At 70.6% G+C, this 24,674-nt stretch overlaps 1 protein-coding gene across 2 annotated transcripts; it reads left to right on the forward strand.

Annotated features, from left to right (window-relative positions):
- Positions 1 to 659: 659 nt before the first annotated feature.
- On the forward strand, positions 660 to 24,226 carry JAG2 (jagged canonical Notch ligand 2; the record flags this gene model as incomplete). Of its 2 annotated transcripts, XM_081097649.1 has the most annotated exons (26): positions 660 to 725; positions 909 to 1,265; positions 9,557 to 9,614; positions 10,822 to 11,073; positions 11,207 to 11,267; positions 14,625 to 14,755; positions 14,896 to 15,015; positions 15,204 to 15,317; positions 15,511 to 15,624; positions 15,784 to 15,897; positions 15,973 to 16,019; positions 16,099 to 16,269; positions 17,071 to 17,221; positions 17,317 to 17,463; positions 17,546 to 17,659; positions 17,854 to 17,967; positions 18,046 to 18,159; positions 18,318 to 18,434; positions 18,889 to 18,916; positions 18,997 to 19,082; positions 20,161 to 20,274; positions 20,381 to 20,496; positions 20,954 to 21,202; positions 21,848 to 21,979; positions 22,536 to 22,692; positions 22,963 to 24,226. In XM_081097649.1, 26 exons carry the CDS (start codon positions 660 to 662, stop codon positions 23,436 to 23,438), a joined length of 3,720 nt encoding a protein of 1,239 aa, XP_080953775.1. In that variant the 3' UTR covers positions 23,439 to 24,226. The 2 variants fall into 2 exon arrangements, with proteins under 2 accessions (XP_080953775.1, XP_080953776.1); XM_081097650.1 differs by lacking the exon at positions 15,784 to 15,897.
- Between the last annotated feature and the right edge of the window lie 448 nt (positions 24,227 to 24,674).

Below are 24,674 nucleotides of genomic sequence, written 5' to 3' on the forward strand. Positions count from 1 at the left end.
CGCCCTGGTTTGTGCCGGAGGTGGCCTCTCCCCGGGGATTCGGAGGAGCGCGCGGCGGCGCATGATGGGAGGGGACCGGGCGGCGACCTCAGGGGGCGCCCGGCACTCGGCAGGGCGCGGGCGGGCAGAGGGCGCCGGGCGGCGCGGGTCCCCGCTCGCCGGGATCGGCCGCCGAAGCGTCGGCGACGAAACCCCCGCGGCCTCGGCTTCCCGGGAGGCGCGCGCCGGACCGGGCGCTGGCAGGAGGCGCCCTCCGCCGCCTTTAAAGCTCCGGCGCCCCCGGCCCCCCGGCCCCACCCCGCGGCGCGGCCCCGCCCCCTCATGCATATGCAGGTGCGCGGGTGACGAATGGGCGAGCGAGCTGTCAGTCTCGTCCCGAACTTGTTGGCTGCGGGCGCTCGGAGCCGAGGCCGGGACCCGCTGCCGCCGCCGCCGCCGCCGCCGGGAGGGAGCCGGGCCGGGTGGAGCGCCGCCGCCTGCGAGCCCGAGCCCGCCGCTCCTGCGCGCTCGCCGCCGCCCGGGCCCGCGCGGCGCCGCCTCGACCCCGCCCGCCGCCGCCGCCGCCGCCGCTGCCGCTCGGAGGGCGCGCGGGCGCTGGGAGGCCGAGCTGGGCCGGACGCGCAGGGGTGGCGGCGGCGGCGCGCGGGGTCGAGGCGGCGATGCGGGAGCGGGGCCGGGGGCGCCTGCCCCGGCGGCTGCTGCTGCTGCTGGCGCTCTGCGTGCAGGTGAGCCGTGGGGTGCGGACGGGGCGCACCGGACGGTCCCTCGGGGCCGGGCGGCACCGCCTGTGGGCGCCGCGGCTCGGAAGCCCCGGGGCTGCGCGCGGCGGGGCTCGCTGCGGGTGGGGGCGGGGCGCCGCCCGCCGACCCCGGCCCGCGCCTCGCGCGCTCGCTCTGCCTTATTTTTAGGCGGCGCGGCCCATGGGCTATTTCGAGCTGCGGGTGAGCGCGCTGCGGAACGCGAACGGGGAGCTGCTGAGCGGCGCCTGCTGCGACGGCGACGGCCGCGGCCGGACCGCGCGCGCGGGGGGCTGCGGCCACGACGAGTGCGACACGTACGTGCGCGTGTGCCTCAAGGAGTACCAGGCCAAGGTGACGCCCACGGGACCCTGCAGCTACGGCCACGGAGCCACGCCCGTGCTGGGAGGCAACTCCTTCTACCTGCCGCCGGCGGGTGCCACGGGGGACCGGGTGCGTGCGCGAGCGCGGGCCGGCGGCGACCAGGACCCGGCCCTCGTCGTCATCCCCTTCCAGTTCGCCTGGCCGGTACGTGCGCCCCCACCCTGGGCCCCAACTCTCTCCTGCCGGCCCCCACCCTGCCCGCCGATCCTCCCGCACCTGCGGCCCCGGCCCCGCGTGCGGCCGCGCGCACCCAGACGGGGCGCGCCGGGCAGGGGGCGCCAGACGGCGGGCAGATCCCCGGCGCGTGCTCCGTGGGGCCGGGTCCGCGCCCCACCACGTGGGCGCGCGGGGGTCTCGGCGAGGGTGGGGTGGCGGCGGCCCGCGTGCTCGGCGGCCCGCGGCGTGTGCCTGCGTCGTCCTGCGCGTGTCTGTCTGGGTGGGGAAGCGCCGCGAGGCGCCCTGGGGCCCGGCAGGCCGCGGAGGCATGTGCACCGCGCGTGCTGGGGCTGGTCTGGGGCAGGCCCCGGCGGAGCCGCCCTGGGCCCGCAGCCAGTCTGCGCTCGCCCTGCTGTTTCCTGGATGCCCCGGGATGGGGTGGGGATGGGGGTTGGGGGCTGGGCTCAGGAGGGCTTGATTCGTGTGTGTAGGCTGCAGCCCCTGCTGCTGGCCCAGGGCCCCCCCCCCCACCACCACCTTCACCCCAGGGGAAGAAGTAGGGGCCCTGGAGCCGTGACTCTGTGGCCCCGTCTGTGGTGGCTTCTTGTTTTCGTTCTCTGGGTGGGGGCATGGAGGTTGGGCTGGAGCCCTGGACCTGGGTGCGCCAGGAGGGATGTGGGCTGCCCCCGGCCGTGGTGCACGAGGGCTGGGACAGATGGACGGGGGCTCTCTGACGGGGTGTGGGTGGCCAGGCCAGGCCTCCAGGTGGCTGATGTGTTCTGTTTCAGAACCAAGGCCTGGGCTGGCACCCAAGGGTCCCTGTGCTGCAGTGCTGGACCTGGGTGGGGCAGGATCCCAGTGCGCAGGGTCAGCAGCCGCTGGGGTGGGCCTGGGAGTGGGGAGTCGCTGGAGCGGGGCTCCAGGCTGTGATCGAGGGGCCCAGCCTTCTGACCCAGGACTTCCCACTGGACCAGCTGTCTGGAAGTACCAGGAATGTGCCCACCTGGTGCCCCAGTGGGCGCTGGGAGTCGAGGCCAGGCCCGTCGAGGTTGGGCTCGTAGGCTGCCCCCCAAGAGTCCTGTGCTGGCATTTTCCTCCAACCTCCGGCCAGGCAGCCTCCCCCTCTGGCCGCCCACCTGGTAGGGAGGCTGTCCCTGGCCCCCCCGCCACAGTCCTGCCCCGTTGAGCCCGGCTGATTCTGGGTTCGCCTTTGACCCCAGCGCCTCAGGAGAATGCGCCCCTGAGATGGATAGCTGGGGCAGGCCGGGCGGGCCCTGGAGGGCCCCGGAGGGCCCGGGGCAGTTCCGATAAGCCCGCCCTCTCGCCCCCACATCGGCGCAGCAGGCAGGTCTGAGCAGGGCCGCAGCCTGTCATCTGCACTTGGGGCCCAGCCAGGGCGGCTTCGGATCGCTACCTGAGGATGTGTTTTCTGCCTGAGTTGGCAGCCGTGGCGCGGGGGCAGGGAGGCCTCAGAGGAATGCGGCGGGCCAGCACGTGTCCCTCGTGGCTTTTGGGCCCACCGGCCGGCCAGGCCTGGGATGGGACGGGCAGGCCCTCGGCTCCCAGGGAGCCCTGGGTGCTGGGCTCTGGGTCTCAGGCAGGTCCCCTCTTCCCGCTTGCAGCTAGTCCCCCCCCCCCCATGTCCCAGGAGGGGCCGAGTGGCCGGCCCCAGTGGGGGAGCAGGGCCATGGGGCAGTGCGCGTTGGGGCCCTCCTGCCTCCCCTCCCAGCACAGTGTGGCTGCCACCCCTGGCGTGGAGCGGGTGGTGATGCCAGCGCCCCGGTATTTCCGCTCCGCGGCCACGGGGCCTCAGCTCGCGGCGGGTCCCGCTCTGTCCTGTGAGCTGGGGCACGTCTGGCACCCAGGGCACCCCCGGGGGCGCGTTGCTGTGACTGCAGGAAGCGGAGGATGTGCCTGGGCCCAGCCTCGGGGGCTTTGGCTGGAGCCAGCGTGGACTTTCGGGGTCCCTGGGGTAGGAACATGAGGAGGGCCTTGGATGGCTGGAGGTGGAACGTGGGCCCCCAAGGAATCCGGGGAGCCGCCCCCAGGGCCCCGGCCAGTCCCCCAGGCCAGTCCGGTGGCTGGGTGTCTGCTGGCTGCACCGTGGTTCCAGGTGGGCCTCAGGCTCAGCTTCCGAGAGGCTGGGCCGGGGCCGGGATGTGGGAGGTGGAGGCAGCCTAGGTGTGAGGACGCCCCTGCTCTCCTGACCACACCCCACAGGTGCCCCTCCTGCACTGGCCTCCCAGAGGTCGGGGCCACCCGTTGCCCAGAGCTGGGCTGTGGCTGGCAGGTGGAGGCGGTGTGTGCCCATGTGTGTGCATGTGTGTGCCCATGTGTGTGTGCATGTGTGTGCACAGGCTCCCCGGGGCTGGCAGGGCCGATGGGTGGTGGACTCAGAGGCGTTGGCTGATGGAGGTACAAGGTGGCAGCCAGGCCCCACCGAGTGGGAGTGAGGGGGCTGTCTGCTGCCTGGCTGGAGGCTGTGCCCGCCCACCTGGGCACAGCTGCGGGTCGCTTGTGGCAGGCAAAACTGAGAGGTAGGGACTGCGGAGGTGGGCATAGGCCCCCTGCGTGTTATGGGGGGCCTGGGGCTGACCCTGTTTCTGACAGCGCAGCCAACCTGAGGCCCTCAGACACGGCAGCTTCGGGGACCCCCAGCCCCGCTCCCCGCCTGTCTTGTCTCTTCTCTCCCCTTCAGGCTGCCCAGCAAGAGGCCGGAGTCCCTAGGGGGCCATCTCGTGCTCAGGGGTGTGTGTGTGGGGGGGGGTGGCCTGTCAAAGCCACGTGTCCCAGATGGGAGGTCTGGGGGGATGAGGCCCAGGGTCCGGCCACATGGCATCCAGTTATCCAGGGGCTTGGCAGCTGCACGAGCCCCCAGCCCACTGGCCAGGCCGAGGCCTGCGCCTCGCACCTGTGCTGCCCTCGGTGGAGACAGCATCCTCCTCCCTGTGCTCCCTGCCCCCCAGGGAGCTGGGGGCTGGGGCTGGTGGAGCCCTGGCTCCCTCCTCACCCCACTCCGCCCCACTCCCCTCCTGGGGCCTGTGTGTACCCCGGGCCCCTGCTTCCCTCCGACGCCTTCCCACCAGGAGTCCTGCTTGGGTGGGGCTTGGCCAAGTGGGGCCACTGGGTGGGCTTGGAAACGGCCGGGGCTTTGTCTCTTGCCCTGAGGGTTGGGGAGCCAGGCTGCAGCGGACAGGGCAGAGGTCCCTGCAGTGTTGAGGCCGGGGCTTCGTGGAAGAGACTGTGGCTCTCAGGGACCGTCTCAGGCTCTGGGGGGCAGATTGGGTCAATAAGAGGGTTCTTGGGGAGCCAGGTCAGGGCCTGAGGTGGAAGATGGTGATGGGGAGACAAGTATCTCTAATCTCCAGGCCCAAGCCAGGGTCCTCACCCCCAGACTTCTCCATCTCTAAGGTCCCAGGTGAGCCAGGGTCCCCATCTCTCAGATCCTAGGTGAGCAGGGTATCCATCCTGAAAACTCAGGTGAGCCGGGTCCCCATCCTCCTCCCCAGGTGAGCTGGGTGTGACTAGGATCAGCCAGTCTTGGCGGCAGCCGTCTCACAAGGCCTGTCGGCAGAGGTCCTGGGGGACCTGGGCTGCTGGCCCTCTTCACACAGGGCCCTGAGGGTGGGGTGGGTGGGACCCCGGCTGGTCTCTGGTGTGGAGTGTGGGCCTGTGGTCCATCCCTCCTGCCATCTCTCAGGTCCCACGCCTTGTGGGAGGCGCCCCTCCTCCCCCCTCCCCCTCCCCCTCCTCCTCTCCCCTCTTCCCCCTCCCCCTCCCCCTCCCCCTCGGTGACAATGGCGGCAGAGGCCCAGGCCTCTCCAAGCTCGGGTTTCAGGAAATGTATCTGTGCTTGGAGCTCCTGGCACCGCAGACACCAGCTCCGCTTTGTGGGGGGCCGGATGGCCGATGGGGACGGTGCAGGAACTAAGCCAGGCTGGGGCGTGGGCCTGGGCAGTGGGCTGACGGCTGTGCTTGTGCTGGGCCTTCCCCGTGTGGGATGCCTTGGCCTGTGGGGTGGGGCACAGGTATGGGGAGTCCTGAGCCCTGGGGTGGGGTGTGTGCACCTGGTCCTGTGTCTGGTGCCATTTCCACGTCTTTGACCTGCTGCCCCGTCATTGTCTGATGGTCAGATGAAGGGTTTGGACCTGGCCTTGGGGGTCAGGGTCGGGAGGAGGCGATGGACGGTGGGGTGAGGGTCTGCCCGTGCAGTGCGGGCGGGTCCTGGCGGGCTTGCTGTAGGAGGAGCTGTAGCCCAGCCTTTGGGGACTAAGGCCAGGGCCCCCCAAACCTGGGGGGAGCACCAGGGTCCCTCCGCCTGCTTGCTAGGCCGCCCGCCCCACCCAGCCCGTCCTGGGGCAACGGGCCCCCTCGAGCCCTGCCCAGGCCCGTGGACTCTGTGGGCTGACAGCCCTGCCCCTGCGGCCGGAGGCAGAAGCGCAGGGATGACAGGCCGCCGCCGCCGAGGGGAAACTGAGTCCTGGGAGCCGCCGGGGGAGGAGCGGGCCCAGCACGGCGGGCGGCTCAGATTCTCGGGGTGGCTTCCTGCTGTGCAGGTGCAGGAGCCCAGCTGGCGAGCGGCGGCCCTGAGGGCGGGCGGGCGCACGTCCCTGCGGGAGCAGGTAACCGGAGCCCGGGCTCCAAGAAGGTGGCGGTAACCCTACCTGAGTGGGTGGCGTGGGGTTTCCTGGGAGCCGGGAGGAGCTCCCTGCCCGCCGGTGCCCAGGTGGGGAGGCGGCAGCTGCTCTGAGGGCGGGCGGTCCGGCCCGGCCTCCTGCTCTGCGGTGGGCTGGCCGGTAGTGGCCACAGGCCCCCTGGCCCGGCCTCCTGCTCCCAGCAGTGCCCACCCTGGTGGTCTCAGGCCCCCGCAGCCGCTCACTCTGCTCTGTGTTGGCACCAACGTTGGCTCTGGCATGGCAGTCTGGCCCCGTGTCCCTGCTGCGCTCCCTCGCCCTCTGCAGCCCTGGGCCCAGCGGAAACTGTGGGCCCTGCCCTGACACCCCCCCTGGAGCCCCACTGGCTCATCTGTCCACCGGGGCAGAGGCTGTGGTCCCCGTGCAGAGCGAGTCTTCTGCAGGCTCCATGTGGGAAGGAGGGGAGGGAGGGAGAGAGGAGGAACAAGTGGGTGAGTGAGTGAGTAAAGGAAGAAACGAATGAGCAATGAATGAATGAGTGAGTGAACGAATGAATGAACGAATACGTGAAACCAGCGAAGCTTGGAAGAAGCTGGGCTCCAGCTGCCACCAGGAGTGGGATGGCCGGGGAGGCGGCCTGCGGGTGGCATCTGTGCCAGGGAGGGCTCTGTGTGTGCACAGGGCTGTGGACGGACCTGCTGGGCTGGCTGTGAGGAGGGCAGGAGCTGGGGGAGCCCCGAGAGGGCTCCCCATATGAGGAGGTGCGGACAGAGCGGGTCTATGGGTGCCTGGGGATGGGGGTGTGCGGGCCCTTGTGCTGAGGCGGCCCTTGGAGGAGGTGGGCAGGCTGGGCCCGGCTTCCTCTGGAGGAGGGTGGGGGCAGGGAATGGTTCTAACGGAGATTCAAGAGGTGGGACGCATCTGGGGACTTCCATGTGGCCGCGGCGGCAGGAAGTGGCCTAGAGGGCAGACGAGGGCTCCCAGTTTCAGCCCATGCTTTCTGGGTGGGTGCGGGCCCCAGGGGCAGCCGGTGGGTGTGAGGTCCTGGGGATCATCGGGGGTCCCGGGGCAGCGCTGGTGGTGATGGGACTCACGGCAGGAGCAGGGGTGCGAATGAGGGAAGGAGGGCAGCGTCTTGTGGGGGGAGGAGAGGGTCCCCAAGGGCCAGCCTTGGGCGTCCAGAGGCAGTGGGTGTGGTTGGTTGTGGCAGATGCCCATGGCAGGGAGGGGGACCAGGTGGGGTGGTGCTGGGCCTGGGGGTCTGCAGGAGGCTGCTGAATGGTGGGAGCAGCCTGGGAGTTGGTGAGAGCGGCCTGGGAGGTGGGAGCAGCCTGGGTGGTGGGAACGGCCTGGGAGGTGGTGGGAGCGGCCTGGGAGGTGGGAACGGCCTGGGTGGTGGGAACGGCCTGGGAGGTGGGAACGGCCTGGGTGGTGGGAACGGCCTGGGTGGTGGGAGCGGCCTGGGAGGTGAGAGCGGCCTGGGTGGTGGGAACGGCCTGGGAGGTGGGAACGGCCTGGGAGGTGGTGGGAATGGCCTGGGAGGTGGTGGGAACGGCCTGGGAGGTGGGAATGGCTTGGGAGGTGGTGGGAGCGGCCTGGGAGGTGGGAAGGGCCTGGGAGGTGGTGGGAACGGCCTGGGAGGTGGTGGGAGCGGCCTGGGAGGTGGTGGGAACGGCTTGGGAGGTGGTGGGAGCGGCCTGGGAGGTGGGAACGGCTTGGGAGGTGGTGGGAGCGGCCTGGGAGGTGGGAATGGCCTGGGAGGTGGGAGCGGCCTGGGAGGTGGGAACGGCCTGGGAGGTGGTGGGAACGGCTTGGGAGGTGGTGGGAGCGGCCTGGGAGGTGGGAACAGCCTGGGAGGTGGTGGGAGCAGCCTGGGAGGTGGGAGCAGCCTGGGAGGTGGAGCAGCCTGGGAGGTGGGAACAGCCTGGGAGGTGGGAACAGCCTGGATGGTGGGAGCAGCCTGGGAGGTGGGAGCAGCCTGGGAGGTGGAACAGCCTGGGAGGTGGGAACAGCCTGGATGGTGGGAGCAGCCTGGGAGGTGGGAGCAGCCTGGGAGGTGGGAACGGCCTGGGAGGTGGTGGGAGCAGCCTGGGAGGTGGGAGCAGCCTGGGAGGTGGAGCAGCCTGGGAGGTGGGAACAGCCTGGGAGGTGGGAACAGCCTGGATGGTGGGAGCAGCCTGGGAGGTGGGAGCAGCCTGGGAGGTGGAACAGCCTGGGAGGTGGGAGCAGCCTGGGAGGTGGGAGCAGCCTGGGAGGTGGAGCAGCCTGGGAGGTGGGAACAGCCTGGATGGTGGGAGCAGCCTGGGAGGTGGAGCAGCCTGGGAGGTGGGAACAGCCTGGATGGTGGGAGCAGCCTGGGAGGTGGGAGCAGCCTGGGAGGTGGAGCAGCCTGGGAGGTGGGAACAGCCTGGATGGTGGGAACAGCCTGGATGGTGGGAGCAGCCTGGGAGGTGGGAGCATCCTGGGAGGTGGGAACAGCCTGGACGGTAGGAGCAGCCTGGGAGGTGGGAACAGCCTGGGAGGTGGGAACAGCCTGGATGGTGGGAGCAGCCTGGGAGGTGGGAGCAGCCTGGATGGTGGGAGCAGCCTGGGAGGTGGGAGCATCCTGGGAGGTGGGAGCAGCCTGGGAGGTGGGAGCATCCTGGGAGGTGGGAACAGCCTGGATGGTAGGAGCAGCCTGGGAGGTGGGAGCAGCCTGGGTGGTGGTAGCGGCCTGGGTGGGCCTGGGTCCTTGGCGGTGGGTGGGTCCCCAGCACAGCCAGACTGCAGGGTGGGGGACGGGAGGAGTCTGGCCTCTGCACTGCAGGGTCCCCTTGGGTGGCCTGTGGCCCCCCAGCCTGGGTGGCTCCAGGGTCTGGTGGGGCCAAGTGATATGGATGGGGAACCACAGAGGTACCCCAGGGGAGGCCAAGTCCCGCCCCTCCTGGGAGGCTTGTGCCTGTGAGTGACAAGGCTCTGGTTACCGCTGCAGAGGGGTGGGTCCAGGGGTGACGCAGTGCTGTCACCCCATCACATAGCCGGGGGCGTGAGGACCAGATGGTCCTGGGAGTGGGTGGGGCGGTGACCATGGCTGAGCCGCACCAGGGCTCCCTGGGCCGCCTTCTCCCGCCGGTGCAGCCCCGGCCCTCGCTGCCTGGTCGTCTTGGTGAGGCCGCGGCGGCAGTGGGCTGCTCACTGCACCTGCCGTGGCCTGGGAGGGGCGGCCCGGAGCTGGGGCCCCGCGTCCTGGCCAGGGCCCCCGGGGACCCCTCGGGTGGGCTGGCGGCAGGACCTCAGCTTCCTCCTGAGCAGTGCTCGGCCCCTCCCATCCCAGGCCCTGGTGGGGGTGGGGGCCCTGTTTCCGCTGCTCCAGCCCCTGCTCCCTGCTGCCCGGCCGAGGGAGCCAGGACCCTAGGCCCCCTGAGCCTGCGTCTGGGAGCAGCCGCCCTCCTGCCCGCGGTGGCCTGTGGTCGGCTGAGATGTGGGGGGGTTGGTGGGGGGTTCCAGCAAGGGCGCTGGGCGGGGGTTCTCGGTCGGTGGGAAGCCCTGACAGACCCCGAGGGCGGAGTTGGGGCTCAGGCGAGGGGGTGGCAGGGCAGGTCCGTGTTCGCACAGCGCAGGCCGCGCGCGGGGCTGGGTCCCTGACTGCCCCTCCTGTGTCCGTAGCGCTCCTTCACCCTCATCGTGGAGGCCTGGGACTGGGACAACCAGACCACCCCGGATGGTGAGTTCCCGCCGCCAGGCCGGGGCAGGGGTGGCAGGGTGGGAGGTGGCGGCGCCAACCGCAGGGGCGACCTCCCAGCTGCAGAGGTGGGTGTGGCCAGGCCCTCGCCCTCCGTGGCGGGGAGGAGGCCCCGGTGCCAGGAGGCGCTCCTGCCCGCGGACTCGGAGCCCTGTGTCCCTTTTCACCCGGCTGCCAGGAGCCCTGCCGCGTGGTGACCGCAGACATGTGCACGCACTGCCCCCTCCCCCCTCGGCGTCACCGGTGTTCTCCTGGTGGGTGGTGTTCTGGGGGCCGTGTCAGTGGCATAGAGGAGGGGGGCGCCCCGGGAGGCTCTCTAGCTCTGTGGCCCCCTCTCTGCCTATCTGACCTGGAACAGGGGGCCCGGTGGCCCTCTCCCCGAGATGCCCCGAGCGGGCTGGCCTGTGCTTGTCCTGCGGGGCCCTGTGTGCAGGGCAGAGCGGTTTCTCCCAGGCAGATGGGAAGCACCACGGGCAGCAGCAGCAGCTGCACATGCAAAGGCCCTGGGGCCAGCGGGAGCGGATGTGTTCAGGGAGCAGCCCCAGCCCTGCCTGGCAGAGGGGAGGCGGTGAGGTCACGGGGCCGGAGGCAGGTCATGGAGGCGTTGAGCCCCATCCCAAGCCAATCAGAAGCGTAGGGGAGGGTCCCACGGTCCCTGTGCCCGTGGTTGCCGCTCATGCCCCCCCCCCCCCGGCCCCCTATGCAGTGGTTGTTTGAGGCGAGGCCTGGCTGTCCGGTGCTGGGTCGGAAAGAAGGTGCTTTCAGATGGGCAGTAGATGCCTGGCCAGCGTGGCTCAGTGCTTGAGCGTCGACCTACGAATCAGGAGGTCACAGTTCAATTCCCACTCAGGGCACAGGCCCAGGTTGTGGGCTTGATCCCCAGTGTGGGGTGTGCAGGAGGCAGCCAATCAATGATTTCTTTAATCGTTGTCCCTCTCTCCCTCTCCCTTCCTCTCTGAAATCAATAAAAATGCATTTTAGAAAAAGATGGGCGGCAGGGTGTGCCTGCAGTGGGGCTGAGCCCCAGCGATCGCAGGGGCCAGGGGTGGACCCCTGCTGGGTCGGGGCACTGGCATAGGAGGGGCCGTCAGCGTGGGCACCGGTGGGGGCGCCCCCACCTTCCTGCCCCGTCTGCATTGGGGGTGGAGCAGGAGCCGGTGTGGCCCCACTGACTCTGCGCCCCCCCAAGAGGAGCTGCTGATCGAGCGGGTGTCGCACGCGGGGATGGTCAACCCCGAGGACCGTTGGGAGAGCCTGCGCTTCAGCGGCCACGTGGTGCAGCTGGAGCTGCAGGTGCGCGTGCGCTGCGCCGAGCACTACTACAGCCCCACCTGCAACAAGTTCTGCCGGCCCCGCAACGACTTCTTCGGCCACCACACCTGCGACCAGTACGGCAACAAGGCCTGCATGGACGGCTGGATGGGCCCCGAGTGCAAGGAAGGTGCGGGCGCCGCGGAGGGGTGGGGGGGCAGGGCCAGGGGGTGCCGGGAGGGGAGGGGAGGGGCGGGGGGGGGGCTGGCGGTGGCCCGGCAGGCACTGCCGCTGCCACAGGCTCTCTGCCCTTTCTGTTGCAGCCGTGTGTAAACAAGGCTGCAACCTGCTCCACGGGGGCTGCTCCGTGCCCGGGGAGTGCAGGTGAGTGCCGACCTGCCCCTTCACCCCGTCTGGATTCGCACTCCTGCCTCAGCAGAGGGTGGGGGCGCCTACTGTGCGCAGGGCCGTGCTGGGCATCGGGATGTGGGCCCTGCCCCTGGGCAGCTGACAGTGCAGGGGAGACGCTGTCAGAGCCTGGGGTGTGGAGGGCCTGCAGGGACAGCGTGGCAGGGACAGTGTGGCAGGGGCGGGAGGGTGGCAGGGCCATTCCATGTAGCGTGGCCAGGGCAGTCCTGTCCGAGGGCGCAGGCCTGGAGACCGGAGCCACCTGAGGATGGGGGTCCCCAGCACAGGAGAAGCGGGGGGCCTGGGGTTGGAGCTCCTGGGTGGGGGCCGGGGCCGGGGCAGCAACCACAGGCAGGACCCACGGGAAGAGCGGTCGCTGGAGGCTCAGAGCTGGGCCAGGGGCAGGGAAGGACCCGGCCGTTGCAGGAAGAGCCGGTGGGAGGCCGCTGCAGGGCCGGGGCCGGGGCCGGGGTGACCCAGCAGAAGGGCGAGGGGGGCGGCTCCTGCAGATATGGCGGGTGGATTTGATGTTGGGGTGAGAGGAGAAGTGGGAGGTCAAGGAGGACCCCCACTTCCCAGCCTTGGCAGAGCGTTGGAGCTGCCACGAATGAGGCGGGAGGAGCCGGGCGCGGGAGCGGGGAGACAGATCTGGTCGGAGGGTAGCATCTGCCTGCCCAGGGCATGTCTCCAAAGCAGCCCCTCAGGTTTCCGTCGTGGGGTGGCTCATGGGGGGCAGTCCTGGCCCGCGACACGCATGGCGCTGCGGCAGGCGGTGGGATGCCCTGGGTGGGACACGCATGGGCGCTGTGCAGGCCGTGGGAAGCCCTGGGTGGGACACGCATGGGCGCTGTGCAGGCCGTGGGAAGCCCTGGGCGGGACACGCGTGGGCGCTGTGCAGGCGGTGGGAAGCCCTGGGCGGGACACGCATGGGCGCTGTGCAGGCGGTGGGAAGCCCTGGGCGGGACACGCATGGGCGCTGTGCAGGCGGTGGGAAGCCCTGGGCGGGACACGCATGGGCGCTGTGCAGGCGGTGGGAAGCCCTGGGCGGGACACGCATGGGCGCTGTGCAGGCGGTGGGCAGCCCTGGGCGGGGGCGGATGGCAAGGAGGCAGAGCGCCCGGGCCTCCTGCGGAAGGTGTGCCGCGGGGAGAAGCCACGGCCAGGGCGGCCAGGTGTGGACATGGGGGTCCTGAAGGGGCGGGGGATGGTGGGAGAGACCCTAGTGGGGGGCGGGGAGCAGTGGGGGCAGTTTGTGGGGCGGAGAAGCAGGAGGGGGCGGCGCGAGGGCCCGGCCAGGGTGTGAGCAGCGAGGAGGCCGGTGGCCTGGGAGCCGGCGGGCCAGGCGGGGCTGTCGCCCTCGGGAGGGGCTGCGGGGGCAGGGGTGCTCGGCCCGGCCCGGAATCCCCCGCGTCCCCAGCCCTCCCTGCGGGTGGGCTTGCCTCCCTGTGTGTTTTTCAGACGAGAGCACTGAGCCGTTAAGTCACTTCCCCAGCGTCACACAGGAATGAGTGTGGACAGGAGGGCAGGTGTGGGAGCCAGGAAGGGGGTGACCCCGCTGCTTGTCGTGTGGTGGCTCTGGCCCCGGGGAAGGGCAGGGCAGGGCTTCCCCCAGCCGGCCCCTCACTGCAGGATTTCAGACACGTCCCGTGGGCCTCAAGGTGCGGGGACACTGCAGGGGCGAGAGGGCACCCGGTGGGGGCCTGGCCCAGGCGGGTCCGTGTCTCAGGCGGGAGGGGGTGAGGCCGTCCGGCTGTCCAGGGCGAGGCCTGCCTGCTGACTGTGGTGGCCAGGAGCCTGGGTTCTCTGGGTCCCAGCCTGCACACCCTGCTTAGCCCCGCCCTGTCCGTGCACAGCCTCGATGCCCAGCGCTGTGGCCTGGGTGGCTGGCCGTGACTGAGGGGCGAGCGGGGAGGAAGGTGGGAGGGAGCTGGTCTGCCCCACCCTCCCTGCTGACGTGGGCTGTGCAGGAAGCTGCGGGGCGGGACTCCTGGGGACAGGGGCCTGAAGGGCCGCATGGGGGTAGGTGAGCCCCCACCCACCCCACAGCCTGTGGGTGAGGCCCAGCTGCCGGTGGCTCAGGTTTCATCGAGGACACCCCCACCGGATGCTGCGGAGATGGCCCTGCCTTCCTGCCGCCTCCTCCCTGGCCCCTGGAGCCCTGGGCAGGGAAGCTGGGCGGGGGGGGGGGGGGGGTGGCCTGTGGAGGCCGCCCCACCCAGGGCTCCGCACGCCCGGGGACCCGCCCAAGCTCGGGCACCTGGAGGGTCCGGGTGGGGGTCCACGGCCCACACCACATGACCCCTCTGGGCACCCGGTCTGGGTGGTGGCGCCCCTCTCACCGGCCTCAGCCTCCCTGTCCCTGTGCCCCCGGGGCGGGCAGTGTCCCCTCTGGATGGCCGCGGGCTGGGGGCAGCCCAGGAAGGGCCGTGGCTCCTTCCTTGTCCAAAAATAAATTCACGTGGCGGTGCCGGCATGGGAGTGACACGGCTGATGTCACTCCTGCCCGCAGGCCCTTAGGTTCTGGGAAGGGGCCCCGGGGTCCTGGTCAGGGCCTGGAGGGCCTCGGGGCGTCTGACGGCTGTGTCCCGGTCAGACCAGTGCTGGGCCCGGGGCGGGGCGGGGCGGCCTGGTGAGGCTACACGCTGGCCGGTCCCTCCCGCGTGCTGGCTGCCTGCCCTCCGCCTGCACCTTCCCAGAGGGGATGCCGCCCACAGCAGGGCAGGGCCGGGCCTGGGGTCGTGGCCTTGGAGCCAGAGGTCCCTCCGTGACGTCGGCCAGGGAGCAGGTGGCTTCCTGGGTCAGGCCTGAGTCTGGCCCCTGGACGGCCAGGGGGCCTGGCACCCCCTGTGAGCTGGACCCTCCGTGGGGCTCTGTTGGGAGAGAAATGACTGCCCTTGGGTTCCAGGCGAGGTCGCGAGCTGTGCCCCGAGCACACAGCTGGGGCCGGCAGGAGCCCTGGTCCTCACCCGCTGGCCCGCGAGGCCGGGTGCCCTGTGGGGTGCGGCTGAGTCGGCGCTCGTTCCCGGGGTCCCGGCCGGGCTTCCCTTCCCGGCGCCTGCTCTTGGGGCCCCGCTCAGGGGTAGGTCCCAGAATAGCTCGGGCAGGAGTGACTGGACAGCTGCGCCCACTGTCCTGGCCAGCGGCCGGGAGCGCCTGGGACGGGGCTGCTGGCGGCTGTCACCCCCGCTGGCCCCGGGCCTGCTCCAGATCAGAGGCCGGATGCCAGCCCTGGCGGCGGCCCCTGTGACCACCTGGGTCCCTGCGCCACCCACAGCAGCCACCGCTCCTGGGCCACCCCACCCACCGGGCCCCGGGCCCCTTGGACTCCCCCAGGTGCAGCTACGGCTGGCAGGGGCGGTTCTGCGATGAGTGCGTCCCGTACCCCGGCTGCGTGCACGGCAGCTGCGTGGAGCCCTGGCAGTGCAACTGCGAGACCAACTGGGGCGGCCTGCTCTGCAACAAAGGTGGCGGCGGGTGGGTGGTGGGTGGGCAGGGTGGCGGGCAGGGCAGTGGGCGGTGGGCGGTGGGCAGGCCTGGGGTTCGCCGTGGCCGGGAGGGTGCAGAGCCAGGGGCGCCTGCTCTGAGCGCCCGCCCTGCTCCCCAGACCTGAACTACTGCGGCAGCCACCACCCGTGCACCAACGGGGGCACGTGCATCAACGCGGAGCCGGACCAGTACCACTGCGTCTGCCCTGCCGGCTACTCGGGCAAGAACTGCGAGCGGGGTAGGTGGGCTCGGCCTGGCCCGGCTGGAGTTCCGGAGCCCGTGAGGCCCAGCGCTCCGGCCTCCTCCTGCCCTGGACACACCTGTACCCCGCCCTGGAGCCTGGGGGTTCGAGGGGAGCCCTGTGGAAAGGTGGGGCCCTGGGCCGTCACGCCCACCGCCCACCGCCGCCTCCGGTTCCCAATGCAGCTGAGCACGCCTGCGCCTCCAACCCCTGTGCCAACGGGGGCTCCTGCCACGAGGTGCCCTCTGGCTTCGAGTGCCGCTGCCCGTCCGGCTGGAGTGGACCCACCTGCGCGCTGGGTGAGCGCCCGCGGGAGGCTGCAGGGGACTGCAGCCGGCGCCTGAGGGGTGTGGAGGGGGCACTCAGGGGAGGGGCTGCGGCTGCCACGTCCACCCATGTGGCTGTGGGCTTTGCGGCCAGGGGAGCAGGACAGGAAGCCCCGGGCCTGCCTCCCGCGCCGCCCACACGCCTGCCCGCCCCGTCCCTCCACAGACATCGACGAGTGTGCCTCCAACCCGTGCGCGGCGGGTGGCACCTGCGTGGACCAGGTGGACGGCTTCGAGTGCCTCTGCCCCCAGCAGTGGGTGGGGGCCACCTGCCGGCTGGGTAAGGCCGCGGGGCACGTGTGTGCATGGACCGCGGGCTGTGCGTTCGGCTGCTGGTGCTGCTGGGGCTGCTGTGGCTGCTGTGGCTGCTGTGGCTGCGGGGGGCAGGCTCGGGGGCGGCGGGGCCAGGCCCCATGGCGCCCTCTTGTCTCGTCCGCAGACGCCAATGAGTGTGAAGGGAAGCCGTGCCTTAACGCTTTTTCTTGCAAAAACCTGATTGGTGGCTATTACTGTGATTGCATCCCGGGCTGGAAGGGGAGCGACTGCCACATCAGTCAGTACGGGTGGCAGGGGCGGCGGGGCGGGCAGGCGGCTCCCGGGCCCCTGTGACCGCTCCTCTGTCCCCCAGACATCGACGACTGCCGAGGGCAGTGTCAGCACGGCGGCACCTGCAAGGTAAGGGGTGGCCGCGGCCCTGCCCCCGGGGAGGCGTGGGGGGCGGTGCCCGCGGGAGCTCACCCTGCCGCCCGGTCAGGACCTGGTGAACGGCTACCAGTGCGTGTGCCCGCGGGGCTTCGGCGGCCGGCACTGCGAGCTCGCGCTGGACGAGTGCGCCAGCAGCCCCTGCCGCAGCGGCTTCTGCGAGGACCTGGTGGACGGCTTCCGCTGCCACTGCCCCCCCGGCTTCTCGGGGCTGCTCTGCGAGGTGCGTGTGGGGGACGCCTGCCCTTCCGGCCCCGTGCTGCCCTGCCCGCCCCCCGGGGTCCGGACAGGCTGCTGTGAGGACCGGCCCCACAGTGTCCGGGGCTCAGTCCTAGACGGAGCCCCAGGCCCCACAGTCCGGGTTGCCTGGCAGGGCGGAGCGGGGAGGCGGGGGGGGGGGCGGGAGGGCGAAGGGTCCCTGCTGGTCATGCCAAGCCCTGGCACACGCCCTGTGCGCCCTGCACTGCCTGGCAGGTGAGTGGCTGTGACGAGGTGGAGCATGTGGGCTGCCTGAGAGAGGGGGGCCCTGGGATGGGGTGCAGGTGCCCGAGTGGGAGGGGCTGCAGGTGCCGTGCGCGGTCCTGGGGGGGGCGGGATGCTCTCCAGATGGTGGCTTGTGCCCACCCCCCTCTGACCTGCCCCGGCCTTGGGGCTGCAGGTGCACAGGGCAGGGCTCCTGGCCAGCAGGCCTCCTGGGCCCGTGGTAGGGGCCCCCCCGGGGCTCCGTGTGGCGAGGACCCACAGACCGGCTCCAGGCGGCAGGCCTGTGGAAGGTCAGGAGCAGCCTTCCTGCCGGCAGGAGGGGCGAAGCCCGGATGCCGCCCGAGGCAGAGGAAGCGGCTGCCGCGAGCGCGGTGACGGGAGGGGCCTGGCCGCCCAGGTGTTTCCGTCCAGCGAGTGGCCTGGCCGTCTCGGGTGGGAGGCCCTGAGGCTCTGGCTGTGGAGGCCAGGTGTCCAGGCCGAGTGGACGCCACACCGGCGTCTCGTACCAGGGGCTGCGCCCTCACGCTGCCCCTCCCCGCAGGTGGATGTCGACTTCTGCGACCCGAGCCCCTGCCAGAACGGCGCCCGCTGCTACAGCCTGGAGGGCGACTACTACTGCGCCTGCCCTGACGACATGGGCGGCAAGAACTGCTCTGTGCCCAGGGAGCCCTGCCCTAGCGGGGCCTGCAGAGGTGGGGCGGGGCCTGCAGAGGCGGGGGGCGGGGCCTGCAGAGGCGGGGCGGGGCCTGCAGGGCTGGCTCTGCTGACCTCTTCCCCTTTGCTGCAGTGATTGACAGCTGCGGGTTCGAGGCAGGAGTGGCCGGCGGGGCCCCCACCAGCGTGTGCGGCCCCCATGGGCACTGCGTCAGCCAACCCGGGGGCAACTTCTCCTGCGTCTGCGACAGTGGCTTCACGGGCACCTACTGCCATGAGAGTGAGTGGCCGTGGCGGGGGCCGGGGGCCGGGGGCCGGGCGGGGGCGGCCAGCCCGGCCCTGCTCACGCCTGCCTCCCGCAGACATCGACGACTGCCTGGGCCAGCCCTGCCGCAACGGGGGCACGTGCATCGACGAGGTGGCCGCCTTCCGCTGCTTCTGCCCCAGCGGCTGGGAGGGCGAGCTCTGTGACACCAGTGAGTGGGCCTCCGGGCTCCCCCGCGCCCCCCCCCCCGCCCCCACACACCCACACCGGGGCCCACCAGGAGCTCAGGCCTGGGCCTGGCATCCGTTCCCCCCCTCTGTCTGTCCCGCCCGCTCCTGGGCCTCTGTCCCAGGCAGCTCTCCCTGAGTGCCGGTGACCCCTGTTGACCGGCGTCCTCGCCCCCAGATCCCAACGACTGCCTCCCCGATCCCTGCCACAGCCGCGGCCGCTGCTACGACCTGGTCAATGACTTCTACTGCGCGTGCGACGACGGCTGGAAGGGCAAGACCTGCCACTCGCGTGAGTGCCTGCCCGGCCCCCGCCCTGCGGGCCCTGCTCGCTGCGAGGCGTGCCCGCTGAGCAGCCCTGTGCCCGCAGGCGAGTTCCAGTGCGACGCCTACACCTGCAGCAACGGCGGCACCTGCTACGACAGCGGCGACACCTTCCGCTGCGCCTGCCCTCCCGGCTGGAAGGGCAGCACCTGCAACCTCGGTGAGGGGCCTGGGCGCCGGGGCTGGGCACGGGCTGCCCTGCGATGGGCAGGCGGGCGGCCCCGTTCCCAGCTCGCTCTGCCCCCGGCTGGGTGGGGGCGGTGTGGACCTCTGTCAGCCCAGGGCTGGATGGAGAGGACCCCCCTCTGTGCCCCTCAGCCAGGAACAACAGCTGCCTGCCCAACCCCTGCCTGAACGGGGGCACCTGCGTGGGCAGTGGGGACTCCTTCTCCTGCATCTGCCGCGACGGCTGGGAGGGCCGCACCTGCACACACAGTGAGCTGGGGTCAGGGCGTCGGGGGAGGCATGGGGGTGGGGCCTATGTGGGGGGCTCCCTGGGCCTGCCCCCTCCTGCCCCTGCCCATGCACGTGCCCACTGCACTGTCCACCAAAGCACAGTCGTACCCCAAGACCTGCTGCGCTCCCCTGACCCCCAGCTCTGCAGCCTCATTCCCCTCCCTGGGCGTCCTGGCCTCCATGGACCTGCCAACCCCTCAGCCTGCAGCCAGGCTCCTGCCCATGCCACCCGCCCACTCCCGCTGCAGGCACCGCCTAGGCCCAGCCCCCCTGCGGCTGTTCAGGTCGCCTTCCGAGGCCACCGCTGCCCCTCACCCCCAGCCACCCGCGCACGTGGTCAGCGTGGACTGTGGTGCCCGGGCCGCCACGCCCAGCAAGAGGGGCTCTGGTGGCGGATGCCACACCCACCTCCTTTCTCTTTTCTCGAATGCAGATACCAACGATTGCAACCCTCTGCCCTGGTGAGTGGCAGCCCTGGGGGCCGGCGGACCCGGTGCTGGTCCTGCCCGGGGGCTCCCTGAGACCTGCCCTCTCTCCGCAGCTACAACGGCGGAGTCTGTGTCGATGGCGTCAACTGGTTCCGCTGCGAGTGCGCTCCCGGCTTCGCGGGCCCCGACTGCCGCATCAGTGAGGCGCCGAGCGGGCGGGCGGGCGGGCGGGGCTCGGGTTCGGGTGTCTGGAGTCGGGGGTCCCCAGAGTCCACACACCCTGAGGACAGTGTGGACACAGCCCCCTCCTGCCTTGCACCAGGCCTCACTGTCCCCACTGGTCCGTGCCCTGCCGACACCCCCCTTTGCTCTGGGGCTGCCTGGGGAGGGGCTCGACCAGTGGTTGCCAACCTTTTTGTGGCCACGCCCCACCTAAGCACCTCTAAAATCCTGGTGCCCTCCCCCGTGACACAGAATTCTTATTATTCAAAGAGTGAACTGGTCACGTGGAGAAGCCTGAAAGGCCAGGAACTTGGTCTGAACAAGCGTCCACAGAGCACGGCAGCCACGAAAGAGAGAGAAAAGGGCGAGAGGACAGTTCAATCCCGAGGCAGAAACCACTAAGAAACCGTTAAAAATAATACGCAGTGATGTGAAAAAATAGCAATAAAGCTTCAGAACATAATAGAAAACTGAAATGCATAAATATGTCACAACGTGTGTTTACATGCTGCCGATGAGGCCCCTAGAACCGTGGTCGGCAAACCGCGGCTCCTGAGCCACACGCGGCTCTTTGGCCCCTTGAGTGTGGCTCTTCCACAAAATACCACGTGTGGTCGCGCACGTACAGTGTGATTGAAACTTCGTGGCCCATGTGCAGACGTCAGCATTTTCTGGAAGAGCCACACTCAGGGGGCCAAAGAGCCGCGTGTGGCTTGCGAGCCGCGGTTTGCCGACCACGGCCCTAGAACCACAAGAAACGCAGAAGGTTCACTGTTAACAGCTCGTTCTCGAATGGCCCCCCCTTAGAATCACAGTGCCCCCCTCTGGGGCGTGTGCCCCGTTGGGACCCGCTGGCTGGCTGAGGGGCTGGTCTCCTGGCTCCGGGAGTGGAGGGAGCGGAGGGGCCGGTGCCCATGAGGCCTTGGGCTGTGACGGTGACAGTGCAGGCCCAGCTCAGAGACCCCTGGGCACCTGGAGGCCGTGCTGACCTGGGACTGCTCCCCGGGCTGGCACGGGCGCCGTCCTCCTGTCTCTGAGCGGCCGCTTCTCCGCAGACATTGACGAGTGCCAGTCCTCGCCCTGCGCCTACGGGGCCACATGTGTGGACGAGATCAACGGCTACCGCTGCAGCTGCCCACCCGGCCGCGCTGGCCCGCGGTGCCAGGAGGGTAGGTGGGGAGCATGGAGGGGGTGGGGGCTGTGCCAAGCAGGAGCCAGGGCAGGACCTGGTCTCCGGGGTCAGTGCCACCGCCGACCCGCCTCCTCTCCCCGCAGTGATCGTGTTGGGCAGGTCCTGCTGGTCCCAGGGGGTGCCCTTCCCGCACGGGAGCTCCTGGGTGGAGGACTGCAACAGCTGCCGCTGCGTGGATGGCCGCCGGGACTGCAGCAAGGTGCCAGGGGCCCCTGCCCCCTGAGCGAGCCTCCCTGCCCTGCCCGGGTCTGACGTCCTGGTGCCCAAGGGGCTCCGTCCTTTGTCCGTGACCCCGATCCGCTGGGAGACCCAGGAGCTGCTGCCGGGGGGTGGGGGAGGACGAACCAAATCCACCCCCCCGCTGGACGTCCAGGAAGGAGGGCCCCCTGGCACCACCAGGCCCCTTTCCTCGCTGTGCCGTTGGAGAAACTGAGCCCAGGGCTGCTCAGGCTCCAGCAGCCCCAGGCCTGCATGCTGCTGGCCCCTCCCACGGGGCCTCCCTGCCTGGCGGGGTCCTTGCTGGAGCTGGGCTCAGCCCCGGAGCCCTGGGTGGTGGGTGGGCACGGCCCTGGGACTTGCTGACCCTGAGCCTGTCTGTCTGTCTGTCTGTCTCCCGATGTGGCTTCTGTGGTCCTCGTCTGCTGTGCCCGGCCCAGGTGTGGTGCGGACGGAAGCCTTGCCTGCTGGCCAGCCGGCCCAACACGCTGAGCGCCCAGTGCCCCCCGGGCCAGCAGTGTGGGGAGAGGGCCCCGGGACAGTGCCTGCAGCCGCCCTGCGCGGCCTGGGGGGAGTGTGGCCCCGAGGAGCCCCTGCTGCCCAGCACCCCCTGCGTGCCGCGCTCCGGGCACCTGGACAACAACTGCGCCCGCCTCACGCTGCGCTTCGACCGCGACCAGGTGCCCCAGGTGAGCTGTCCTGGCAGCACCCCCCCGACCCCGAGTGTTTGCAGGCCCCGGACACGTCTGCTTCTCGGAGTGGACACTCGGACGGCAGGGACCGCTCCCGGCTGTCCTCCACGCTGCCCGTGGCTCCGCCCCTGTGGGGCCAGTGGGGCTGGTTGCTTCTGTGGCTGCTCAGGGAGCCTGGCCTCATGGGATCGGATGAGGGAGGGCGTGGAGCCCTGTGTGCCCTGTGGGGGACAGGGAGCAAGGAACGACCCAGCCAGGTGCCTGCCGATCCGTCGTCCCAGGGGCCTGGACTCCGGGGGGCCGGGGGCCGTCGATCTGGGCCCCTCAGCCTCCCGGGGGGCCAGGGCCAGCCTGCAGCTGGCAGGCAGTCCGGTGGCTGGGTGCTCAGAGCCCATGAGGAGGGGCTCAGAGTGGGGAGGCCCCGCCCCTCAGGCCTGCAGGTGCTGCTTCCGCCAGGATGGACCCTGGGGGTGGGTGGGGGCTGTGTCCTGGGTGGGACTCGGGTCTGGTGCAGGAAACAGCTCCCCACTGACCCCCTGTGTCCCCACTGGCCCCAGCCGGGCTGCGGGGCGTGTCCTGCCAGGTGCCTTCGTGGCGGCTGGGGGATGCGCGGGCTGCTCACGTGCTGCCGTCTCTGCCCAGGGCACCACGGTGGGCGCCATCTGCTCGGGGATTCGCGCCCTGCCGGCCACGCGGGCAGTGGCCCGGGACCGCCTCCTTGTGCTGCTGTGTGACCGGCCGTCCACGGAGTCCAGCGCCGTGGAGGTGGCCATGGTGAGTGTGGGCGGGCAGGCAGGCGGCCACCCTCTTCGGGTCCTGCTCTGGACGGGCTCCTGGGAGGGGCTGGGGTGCAGGGCCCAGGCCGGGCCGGTCCCCAGGTAGTTGAAGACAGAGTGACTGACCCAGAGGTGGGAGTCCACCCCACTGCAGTGGATGGAGCTGGGGTGCTCTGCCCGCGGCTGGGGGAGCCCGGGCCTGGGGAGAGGGGTGTTGGCGTGCCCGGGTGAGAGGAGCGGGAGGGGAGCAAGGCCGGGAGTCGGGCCCGTTCACTGGGCAGTGCATTCAGCCAGGCCAGAGGCTAGGCCAGGCAGAGGTGGGGCCCGGGGGCAGGTGTGCAGATCCGAGAGGGCAGAGAGGCCCAGGGAGATGGTGATGGCTGCGGGGCCCGTGGAAGGGCGGTCAGCCAGACCCACCTGGTGCAGGCAGCGCCCGCGTGAGCACCGCGGCCGGAGGGCTGTGCGCTGGGCCGGAGCCTCGGCCTTCCTCCGTCCCCGCGCCGGGGTGGGGCCGGCCTCCAGGCGGCAGGTCCCTCAGCGTGTCTCTGCCGCAGTCCTTCAGCCCCGCCTGGGACCTGCCCGACAGCAGCCTGATCCAGAGCACCGCACACGCCATCGTGGCCGCCATCACGCAGCGCGGGAACAGCTCGCTGCTGCTGGCCGTCACCGAGGTCAAGGTGGAGACCGTGGTCATGGGCGGCTCCTCCACAGGTGAGCGGGTGGGGCCGGGGAGCTGTGGGCCAGGCTGGGCCAGGGCCGGGATGGGGAAGGGCTGGAGCTGGGCTGGGCCTGGAGCTGGGGTTGTGGTTGGGTCTGGGGTTGGGCTGGGCCTGGAGCTGGGACTGCGGTTGGGGTTGGGGCTAGAGCTGGGACTGCGGTTGGGTCTGGGGTTGGGGCTGGGGCTGGGGTTGCGGTTGGGGCTGGGGTTGCGGTTGGGGCTGGGCTGAGCCCCGGCCGGAAACCCCCACCGCCCGCCCGCAGGGGTGCTGGTGCCCGTGCTGTGCGGCGTGTTCAGCGTGCTGTGTCTGGCCTGCGTGGCCGTCTGCGTGTGGTGGACCCGCAAGCGAAGGAAAGAGCGGGAGCGGAGCCGGCTGCCGCGGGAGGAGAGCGCCAACAACCAGTGGGCCCCGCTCAACCCCATCCGCAACCCCATCGAGCGGCCGGGCGGCCACAAGGACGTGCTGTACCAGTGCAAGAACTTCACGCCCCCGCCGCGCAGGGCGGCCGAGGCGCTGCCGGGGCCCGCGGGCCGGGGTGGCAGCGGGGAGGACGAGGACGAGGAGGAGCCAGGCCGCAGCGAGGAGGACTCCCTGGAGGCGGAGAAGTTCCTCCCCCACAAACTCACCAAAGAGCCCAGGCGCTCGCCCGGGAGGCCGGCCCTCTGGGCCCCGGGCCCCAAGGTGGACAACCGGGCGGCCAGGAGCGTCAACGAGGCCCGCCGAGCCGGCCAGGACTAGGCGCCGCCGCGGCCGGACCAGGACCCAGCCCCGTGCCGGGCGCCACCCACCACCGACCAGGAGGCTGAGGCTGTGTGCATAGTTTCTTTATTTTGTGTAAAAAAAACACCAAAAACCAAAAACAAATGTTTATTTTCTACGTTCCTTTGACCTTGTATAAATTATTCAGTGACTGGCAGGTGGAAAACAAGGGTGTCTTCTCGGATAGTGGCTATTTTTGTACGTTTCCGCATGTCGCGTCCGCAGTGTGGCAGGAGAGGGTGTCGTGTTCTCCCCAAACTTTGTCCCCAGAGGTGGTGCCCCGTTTACAGGATCTTCCCTTTTATTCCTCACGTGGGGGTCTCCATGGCTCCAGGCCACAGCGCCGGCGGGACCCGTGGCCCATGGTGTTCAGGGGACCCATGGCTGTTGGTGGGACCACCCGTGGCTGACCGCGTGGCCGTGGCTGACGACATGGCCGTGGCTGTCGGTGGCGATGGCGTGGCCCGAGGCCACGGCAGCCCCTCCAGGCTCACAGCCATTCCCTCTGCCCCCGTCCTCACTCGCTCCTGCCGGAACACGCCCTAGAGGTCTCCACTGTGCGTTCTGAAGTGCCCTTCCTGACGGCCCTTCTCCAGGGACGGGCAGTATTGAACTTGTGACAAGTGCCTTCACACCCCCTCGCCGCTGTCCACGCTGCTGTGGGCACAGGACGCCGCCCGCCAGCCCCGCCCCCCCCCCCCCGTGAAAGTGCATTTTTGTAAATATGTACATATTAAACGAATCACTCTGTATATTTGATTTAATAACTTAAACGTTCTGGCCTCCCGTGTTCTTCGGGGCTGCTCCTGTTACCTGGAGCTGGGCGGGGCGGTCTCCGCGCGACCGGCCAGGAGCAGGAGGCCGGGTGTGGGCAGCACGTTGGGCCCGTGGCCGCGGTGGCTGTGAGGTGTGGCTGGTCCTGCTGACCCAGGGCCTCAGCATATTGGTGCCTCGCAGGAGCGTTCCCGGGACCGGGAGGGAGGTGCACCCACGCCCTGCTAACAACTTTGTAAAGTAGTCTCTTAGCCACGAAGAGCTGCCACGGCTTAAGGAATTATGAGGTCGAACTTGAGAGAATGAAGTCGCGAGGCCATAGGCCCCATCTTGCCGGTTGGCAGACTGGACGCGGCATGGTGGCCTCGGCCGGCGGTCACAGGCTCAAGCCACTTTCGTCTGTGGGCTCTCTAGGTGCCCTGCGAGCTGTGGTGCGCAGGC

This window comes from Myotis nattereri, assembly GCF_964212035.1.
Source record: "Myotis nattereri genome assembly, chromosome: 1".
Classification (NCBI taxonomy): domain Eukaryota; kingdom Metazoa; phylum Chordata; class Mammalia; order Chiroptera; family Vespertilionidae; genus Myotis; species Myotis nattereri.